At 40.8% G+C, this 10,110-nt stretch overlaps 1 protein-coding gene across 1 annotated transcript; it reads left to right on the top strand.

Moving 5' to 3' along the window:
* The first annotated feature begins 1,418 nt into the window (after positions 1 to 1,418).
* Positions 1,419 to 8,298, top strand: foxa3 (forkhead box A3). The gene is made up of 2 exons (XM_088301272.1): positions 1,419 to 1,739; positions 4,625 to 8,298. Exons 1-2 carry the CDS (start codon positions 1,668 to 1,670, stop codon positions 5,867 to 5,869), a joined length of 1,317 nt encoding a protein of 438 aa, XP_088157398.1. The 5' UTR covers positions 1,419 to 1,667; the 3' UTR covers positions 5,870 to 8,298.
* Positions 8,299 to 10,110: the final 1,812 nt, after the last annotated feature.

Genomic DNA, 10,110 nt, shown 5'->3' with positions numbered 1-10,110 from the left:
TCCATTGCATCACGCTATTTTATGTGATAGAGCATTCAAGTTGGTCAACATGGCAGATCTAAACTGTGACAAAGCAGTTATATATTTTTTTGGGGGGTGAGGGGTGGGGGCATTCTTTTTAGATTTTTTTTCATATCCCTTTTCAAAAAGCAGTAGTTTCAATTTAAACTTGATTTTAAAATAAATACGTTTGGAAATAAATAAAAGTAAAAAAAAAAATTTCTAAAAAAAAATAACACGAAAGGAATTAAATACGGATGTTGCTGGCTAAAAAGAAGCAAATAATGAAATCTTTATTTTATATGCAAAGAAAATATGTGTGCATACAAGCCAAAAATAACAAAACGAAGAATATGCCAAAAAGTAATTAAAAAAAAAAAGTACAAATAAATGTGTATTTTACAGACCTGAAAGTACATTAAAATAATGAAATATGTATTTTGTCTATTTTAGTTGGCATTTTACAAATCATTTTTTTAAATGAAAGTATTTTTTAAATGTTCTTGATATTGATTATATTTCATTTTGGGATCATTTATGAACCAGTAGTTTGAAATAAATCACTTAATTATATTTTATCTTCATTTCATGTATATAATATTTCAATTAAATGCGTTGTTTTTTCATCAAAGCGAGCACACACACACCCACTCACATTTTATATAGCTTGTGCGTGTGTATAGACCCCCCTCCAATATTACAAGGTATACGTTAAGCATCTTGCATCATATATATTGTTACGTACGTGTAGCGTCATAATTGTGCTATTTAATGACTGTTAGTGCAATTGTGCATGCTTTCAAATGCAACGTGTGTTGCACTTGTGACATGTTTCATGCCAATAGAGTTGGCTGTATTCCAAGCATTCCTATTAATAATACTCAAATTATTAAGATCAAGCATGTGCCTGAGTGACTTGGGTTGATTTTATGGCCCTTTTTTTAAGCAAATTTGCAGCCTAGTAAAAGTCTTCCCTTTTGCCGCCGTGTGAAAGGTTCCAAGGAGGTGACAGCCGCGGGAATTAACGACTTTCACGCCACTCTGCCTACACCAAACCACCACACCCGCCCCCGCAACCCTCGGGCCTCAAACTGACGCCCCCCACCCCCACCTCCCACGCAAGCTTTTTAACTTGATTTCACTTATTTGCTTAAATGTGCCATCTTAACTTTTAATGTGCATTAGAGGGTGTGTGTGTGTGTTGGCATGGGGGGGGTCCCGCTGCAGCCGGGGTGGCCGCCGGTCCGACCGGGCCAATAAACAGCACGCCAGGGGGCCACATCGGCCTTTTTGCGGGAGCCTCCTTCCTGACTCCGTATTGAAATGTGAAGGAGAAGGGGAGGAGGGGGGCGTGGGCGTATTCCCGGCTCTACCTTATAAAGGAGTGGGAACCGGACTGGCGGCAGTCCTCACGCCGTCCAGCGTTCCTCCTGACACGCTCCGGGCCTGCGCGTCATCCCACGGGCCTCCACGTCTGCACACAGCTGGGAAACAATGGACCAATGAACTTTTGAGTCACTTGACACCACTTTTCGCTTGAACGGAGGGTTTTTTGTGTCACCAAGGATTCTTTTTTTTTTTTTTCAAACAGGAGAAAACGTGTAACGAAAAAAGTGTAAAGGTGCGAATAGCTCGTCCAGTTCCTCTCAACGTGTTTCTTAGTGGGGATGTTGAGCTCTGTGAAGATGGAAGCACACGACCTACCTGAATGGAATACTTTCTACAGCGAGGCCAGCGAGGTAAGGATAAAGGAACACTTTTTTTCCGCACAAAAATACTGCTACAGAAATATAAATACGTAAACAAAAACGTCTTATTATTTTTGTCCAGTAAAGTGGATTCAACTTGTTTTTTTACCTGGGGAAACGGACTTCAGCGCTCGCTCATTTACGTCATTTTCAGTTAATTTGTACAATAAAAACGTTTAGTATTTCAAATTAAACAATACTAAATCATTTTGTCAAATACTAAAGGATGATCTATAACTAAAGAAACGGGACTTATTGGGATTAAATGCATTTTTACAGGATGAAAATTTTGCATCAAAAAACAAAACACAATTCAATACCGTATATGTTGAAAGAATATATTCAATCATTAAAAACACATGTAAAAAGGACCAAAAGAACAAAAAGATAATAAAATACAAAATTTCACATCAGAAATGCAGAAAAATTAAATGTGCATATTTACCGGCCACAAATATCATGTAAAAACTAATGTGTATTTCTATGCCAGAGAAGAAAGACAAAAATTAAAATAATACATATACTACAAGAACGGTACGAATAGTTAAACGTGTATTTTTTTTTCCATGGTAAAGGTAAAAACAACATAAATACGGAACATATATTTTACAGGCACAAATCCTAAAAAACATATCTCTGGCTTTTGTGATTAAGAGCTTTGGCTTAAAATATTTTTTACAGGCCGAAACAACTAATAAAAAAGATATTTACTTTACAGGCCCTCATAGACATACATATATATTTTCATATCCCATATGCCATTCATATGGCTGCGTTTTATATGAAAAATCACAGGTAAAAATAATTCAATTTATACTTCATATTCCAAACTGAACATATTTTTTCAAGCCATTCAAAAATGAAGCAATGCTTAATATTTGGTGACAATATTTCATTTGGTTTTACGGAGACAAATTGAATTCAGATTCATTCATCTATAAAGAAATTCAAACGCATAAAAGGTTCAAGTTGAGGTGATAATCAAATTAAACGTTAATGCAATCAACTACTGATGAAATTACCACGTTGCTAATATTTAACCCAAAGTGCGCGTGAAGTCTCAACTCGCCTTACTTCGAATTTTACGCGACATTGCATATCTTAGCGTTAACTTTTTTTTCTAGAATTTGGTTGGAAAACGTTTTGGAGCTGCTTGCGTTTTTTCCGTGCACGGCGCGGAAAAAGGAGGAGAAAGAGTCTGTGCAGGATCAGCGTGACGCGCTTTTTACGCACTTTGACGTTCACGCGTGAGTGTGAAATCCGCGCGCACTGAGAGCTTCATTGTGCATTGACGAGAAGAAGAAGCCACTCACAAAAACACTCCTTCGAAATTCCCATATAAAAAAATAAAACGTCACACTGTTCAATTTGTATGAATTTCATTTGGGTTGTTGGTCCAATTTTAGGGGAATTGGGGAAAAAAAGAGCAAAATACAAACTGAAAACACTGGCAAGGACCTGGTATAGGCCACAAAACGAAGTCCATCTTGGGACGTCACTTCTGAGAACACGCCCCTTAAAGGCTTACGTCAACACGCAAATACTACAGTGATCATAAAACAAATTTTCTTCATCAAATTAGATTTTTTTGGGAACAAGTTATCAATCTGGAAAAAATACTGTATTAATAGACAAAACCTTAACACATTTCAGAAAGGAAATAAACTGGTTTTAGGATATGTACTACTATAGTTTCCGTGTGTTAGTTGTCTTTCAAAGGGGGCGTGGCCTATTAAGTGACATCAGGTTGTGGAGTCGGAGTCGCTCCTTGAAAGTGGATCCGCGACTGTGGGTCTCCTTGCCCCAATGCCGGGCATCACGAAGTGTCATAGTTGTCTTTTACTTCACTCGAGTGGTGGCAGCTCTGATGGTCAATCAGTTTCAGCACACAACAATGACAAAAAAAAAAAAAAGTGCTCGAAACTTGAACAAGCTGTAAGTTGGAACACTCGTTAGTCAAGGTACTAGTGTGTGGCTGGCAACCAGTCCATTGCTTAGTTTTTCTGTGACCCATCCAATGTCTATATGCGCCCTAATATTGGATTGTGAACAATATCTTGTTTGTTGACCGGTGTTATCAGGACAAATGATAATTCTTTTTGATCATCGATAAACCCTTTGGATATCTTTTTTAATAAAAAAATTGTCCAAATCCTCATAATTTCATTTTCTTCCACAATGATTTCTGTTGTACGTGAAAGCAGACCTAACCATAACCAGAGATGGTTTCATTAGGGCCAGAGGTGGCTTTATCTGTTCCTAAATGTATTTTTGAGGCTGACTGAAAAATGTATTTACTTTTTTCTAGAACATCAGGTTTTAGAGATATTTTACATTTTTGTTTTTAAGTTTGATCTATAAAAGCTTCCGCAATACAAATTTTACTATGCATTGAAAACTATGAGGTTTTGGGGGGAAAAAAATCCACCTATTCGTGAACCTAACCCTAATTAAAAAATATATGACTAAATATTATTATTATAATCATTATTATTATTATTATTAGCAATAATAATAATAACAACAATTATAATACCAACTGTACTCAAGAAAAAACAAGGGCAGATTTGGAATCAGTGCAAAAACAAAAATAATCCAAATACATTTACTTGCACCCTAGTGAGGAGAAGCAGTATTGAAAATGGATGGATGGAGATTTACTTGCATCTGTAAATGAAAATTGCAGAAAAAAAATGTTGTCCAATGTAATCGATTAGTTGTCGATTACTCGATTGATCATTGCATCTCTAAACCAGTGTACTCCAGAGAAAAATCAGCTGAGATCGGCATTGGCTCAATCACATCCCTAATGAGGAAAAACACAATAGAAAATGGACAGTTGTATCATTAATGGACTGCTGTTGTGTTTGTTTCAGATGTATTCCTCGCCCAGCAGCATGAACTCCGCCCTGGCTTCCGTCAGCTCCATGGGGCCCATCAACAGTTACATCAACCTCAATCCGGCGGGTGGTGGAGGGGGCGGCGGCCTGAATATGGCGTACCCCGGCTCGGGCCTCAGCACGTCCCCACTGGCCTCCATGGGTTCGGGCCCAGCCCACATGCCGCTGTCCCCGGTGGCGTCCTCCCTGGGTTCTGGCTCACTGACCCAGCTGGGTCCGAGCGCCGCCCCAGGCTCGCTGTCCCACTACGGAAATATGGGCCCGTCCATGAGCCAGCTGGGCTACCCGTCAGGCGCCTCTCTGAGCCGCGCCGGGCCCAAGGAAATCCCGCCTAAGCCGTACCGTCGCTCGCTGACCCACGCCAAGCCGCCCTATTCGTACATTTCGCTCATCACCATGGCCATTCAGCAGAGTGGCAGCAAGATGCTAACCCTCAACGAGATCTATCAGTGGATCATGGACTTGTTCCCGTACTACCGGGAAAACCAGCAGCGTTGGCAGAACTCCATCCGCCACTCGCTGTCCTTCAACGACTGCTTTGTCAAGGTGGCCCGCTCACCCGACAAACCGGGCAAAGGTTCCTACTGGACTCTGCACCCACAGTCGGGTAACATGTTCGAGAATGGTTGCTACCTACGACGCCAGAAACGCTTCAAAATCGACGACAAGCTGTCCAAGAAGGCGGGAAAGGAGAGCGGCAAGGCGGGCGATGCCTTGGGCGAACGCAGCCCGGCGGGCGGAGGCTCGGATGAAGCCGACTCAGCCCACTCAGACAACTCCCACCCGGGTTCATCTGACGACCAGTCGCTGCCCCGTGGGACTGCCGGCAACGCCTTGCTGGTGCCGCTTGACTGCCCGCCGCCACCGCCCGCCCCGACCGCCATGCCACCCACCTCTTCCGCTGCCATCTTCCACTCCCAGTCCACCCATCTCCTACCCAGCGCTATGGGGCAGCACATGGACCTACAGAACGACGCCCTCAAGTCCCTGGACCCCCACTACAACTTCAACCATCCCTTCTCCATCACCAATCTCATGTCCAACGAGCAGAAGATGGACCTCAAGTCCTACCAGGACCAGGTGATGGCGTACAACAGCTATGCCTCGGGCGGCTCACCCGTGGCCGCCAAGCAGATCTACGACAGCCCCGGACCGGCAGCCATGGACTCTGGTGCCTACTACCAGACTCTCTACAGCCGCTCCGTGCTCAACGCATCGTAATCTAAAACAATACAAGACAGAGGCTTTCTGAACAGACTCTGAAGTAGCCAACTTGTCTGAGCCTGTATTCCATATCCTTCTGACCATTTTAATGTTTGTGTACTAGTATGTTCTTTGGCATCACTAGTAAGACAATTCAGACCCCGACCAACTGTGTCTTACTCGTAGTTTTTTCCACAACTAATTTGTTACTAGAACGTAATACCTTACTCGTAAACTACTCATCTCAACAATAACACTAAAAGGTCCAACAAGACAATTCAGTGCCAAATTAGAACGTATCAAGAATATGTAATAAATGCTCAAACTGCTTTATGGACAGCAGTTTGAACATTTATTCCATATCCTTGAGATCCATCTTAGCAAGGTTTTATTCCATATCCTAAAACAACATTGTCCTACTTGTGCAACCTGCATACTAATACATGGACCTTATGTTTATCAAGGATCTGGAATAAATGCTCAGATGGCTATGCATAGCCACATTTTGAAGGACCACATGTTTCTCTTCCCCCCTATGGAGACTCTCTGGTTACACACAATTATGAAGATGATGACGACGATGAAGATGGACTTTGTACAAAGTGTAAATAGCGGCAATGTTTGTGTATACGTGAGTGTGTAAAAGGGGTATTTGCATTTATTTATGAAGGGAATAAATTTTAATATATCTTATATTCTGCTTTGTCCAAACAGTTACAAACGTGTGCTTCAGGTGTTACTTTCACGCTTCATGTTACAAAAAGCTGTTCATTGCATCCCATACCTTGGGCCTCTTTTGAGTTTAATCTGGAATAAGGGATGTTCCGGAATGATTGAATATTCTGAAATGTAGAATATTAAGGGACATCGATCTTCTGGTATGGGAAGGTTTTAGAATAAGAATTTTCTGGAATATGGGTGTTCTGGAATAATTGAATATTCTGGAATAAGAAATGTTATGAGGCAGAAATATTCTAGCATATGAAAAGTCTGGAACTGGAATTGTTCTAAAATTGGTAATGTTATGGAACAGGATTATTATAGTGTTGTAATAATCTAGAATAGAAATGTTCTGGAATATGGGAATGTTCCGGAATAGAAATGTTCTAAAGTAAGGAAAGTTATGAGAGAGTAACATTCTGCTATGTGAAAGGTGAATGGGAATGTTCTGAATGTTAGTTTCCCAGGAAAAGGATTGTTCAAGAATTGGAATGTGTCAAGGAATTTGGGAATGTTCTGGTAAACGACAGCGCTAGAATAGGAATGTTCAGGATTCTCTTAGAGAAATGTTCTAGAATGCTGTAAAGTTCCTGAAAGAATGACTATTCCGGAATAAGGAATGTAATAGGACATGAATGCTTTGTATGGAAAAGATCTCGAATAGAAATGTTGAGGAGGTTGTGCTAGGGAACATTTGGGAACACTAATGTTTCAGACTAAACGACTATTCTGGAATATCGAATGTTATGAAACACAAATGTTGAGGGAGGGTGAATTTATTAAATAGGAATGTTCTGAAATAAGGAATGTTTGGAAATACAAATGTTCTGTAATAGCAATGATCCAAATTAAACGACCATTGTTCTGGTATGACAAAATTCTACAACAGGAATATTCTGAAATATGAATATTTTGGAATGTTTGAAATTAAAATATCTGTAATATGGGGATGTTGTAGTATGTGAATACGCTCGAATAGTAATGTTCCAGAATAGATGACTTTTTTTGGAACAAGAAATATTGGACAGGAATGTTTTGGAATAGAAAGGTTCCGGAATACAAATATTCTGGGATACAGAATGTTTGGGAACAACAATGTTATTCTAGAATATGGGGTGGCGATGTTTGGGATAAGGAGGCAAAGTAAACTGTGGTAGACTAACAGACATCATTATTCCGCATTTCATTTTCCTCTTGTTACCTGTTAGAGTGGGTTGGCGAGCGATATGTGTGTGTGTGCGTGTGCCTGCGTGTGTGCGTGGGGGTGTGTGTGTGCGCGTGTGTGAAGCCAGTTACTAAACGAGAGGGGAGGAGAGATGCACTATGGGAGATTTACATACAGTACTTTGCACTATGGAGCTCCCACTGGCCAGGTGGGCTGATAGTGTGTGTGTGTGCGTGTGTGTGAGTGTGTGTACGCGAGTGTTACAATACTGAGGGGGCGGTCTCTCCGTGTTTAACCAAAGGTGTCAGTCACATTGCGGTCCAAAAGTGCCTTTTTCCTCTCTTTCCACATGATCACCTATCAATAAAGTGAAAGATAATAAACATTCAGGTCACATGACGGAAGAGAATTAGTCATATTTAAGCTACGTGGTGGCTTTTTTGTTTTCACAAACTACTTTTTTTTTTTTTTAAACCGTGTTTCCTTTTAATATATTGTTTATTGTTCTTATCAATGTGATGGCCATCAGTCATGTTTCTTAATAAAATAAGGTTCAAATGGGGCAGTTGTTGTGTTGTGTTTTCACAATATTGCAATTGAATGACAGCAGTCTTTTAAAGCAAAATATGATTTTTCCTTATATAGTGAGCTCTATTTTTTGTTTTTCATGTGGTGCAGTTATTTGGCGCTATTCATTTTTTGAAAACACGTAGTTGCTAAAATATTCTGAGAAGTCACTAAATACAGCGGCAATATTTTGATGTTGGGGACACTGAAGGAAAATCATTTGTTCACTTGCATTGCTAACACACACATGCATAGTTGAAATTTGAGTTTGACTTCCTAAAGGCCCCAGTGACTGTGGCTGGATTTGGGCCACAAGCCATACTTTGCCCAGATGTGCTGCTCTCCATCCATGAGGTCGGAGGCCGGAGGGAAAAAAATGAGCAGCAAACTACAGCCTATGTGGCTCATCTGAAAATTTTGATGTCCACCCCAACATACTCAAATATTGCACCTTTGTGGCCACACATGCAATTTAGCATCTTGAACTAGCATGATTCGCCTTTGTGCAAGATGGTGAAGTGCTGCAGTGAACTGCGAGGGATGGTGAGCCCAGAAGCGCCACCACGGTGGTCGGATGCTTCGTTTTCTTGTTGAAACAGCTCGGGGCCAAATGGACGCGGCGTGCAGCAGACTAAACATGGCCGCCTCACACTGAGAGCCTCAAAGAGCAATCTGGACAAGGGCCGTCGACGGGCCGTCCGCGCACCGATCCTGACCCCGGCACGACCCCGGCGGCGAGTCAACAAAGACGACGGGAGAAGGCACGCTGTTGATTTTTGCCTCCTTGACGCATCTCACAACGGCCATCGATTGGCGTGCAGCATCAAAGTGCCGCACAAAGATGAGTGATGACTTTAATGACGCAGCACATGCAAAAATGCCTCTGAGAATACTTGGAATTGTTGTGCCAGAGTACTTTTTGTGGACAACTATCGTTTTTCTCACAAACAAATATCGCCCTTTTGTGGCCCGTCTCCCAAATGAGAGGTTGTGAGTCGGATCCCCGCCCATTGTGGCCATGTTGAAGTGACCTTGAGCAAGATACCGAACCCTCCCCCAGTTGCTCCTGATGTGTCGTCAGGAGGTAAATGAGGTAACAATGTTGAGTGCCAAAGGTGGAAAAGTGCTCTACAAATGATCTATTTTTTTTAATCACCATAATAGCACTTTGCTGTGTGGATATTTTTTGATTCCGTAAAGCATTGATAGTATGTTGCCATTTGTGTACAAATATAGTGTTTCATTGGCAACTTTTTTCATTTCCCTTTAATATTTTGATCACAACAAACAGCAAGTAAGTGCAGAAAGTACATATAGTTTCTGGTTTCAAGTTTCAATTTGCGTAATGCTATCGAACATTGCCAAATGACATAGAAGGGCTAACGAAAAGGTTGGGGGTTGCTGTGTCCAAACCCTTTTAGCAACGGATCATATAAAAATACTCATAAGCACATATTTTTTATTCTCTACGAAGAACTGCGAACAAAATATTACATCATTGTGTCATTATGATTTAATTATTATCATAACATCTTCAGGTACATGTCAAAAATAGACTGCCCCAGGTGGCCAAGGCATGCACAACAGAAGGAGCAGCACAGTGTGCAATGAATTGAGAAATACATCAAATAAAATGACTAGAATACATTGAAAAAGAAAATTAAATGGTTAAAAAATGTTGAATTATTTATATTTCCTGATGTCATTACTGTGTGTTTTTTTAACAAAGTACAATATTACAAAGTGCAAGTTGTCTTATTGAAATAAACAACATGACAAAGACTTTTGTTGGGTTATTTTTGGTAGG

The sequence above is a fragment of the Idiotropiscis lumnitzeri genome, chromosome 7, assembly GCF_059441095.1.
Source record: "Idiotropiscis lumnitzeri isolate Australia: NSW breed Sydney's pygmy pipehorse chromosome 7, RoL_Ilum_1.0, whole genome shotgun sequence".
Classification (NCBI taxonomy): Eukaryota; Metazoa; Chordata; class Actinopteri; order Syngnathiformes; family Syngnathidae; genus Idiotropiscis; species Idiotropiscis lumnitzeri.
Note: the sequence above shows the minus strand (reverse complement) of the source record. Positions and strands in the feature narration are given on the sequence as shown.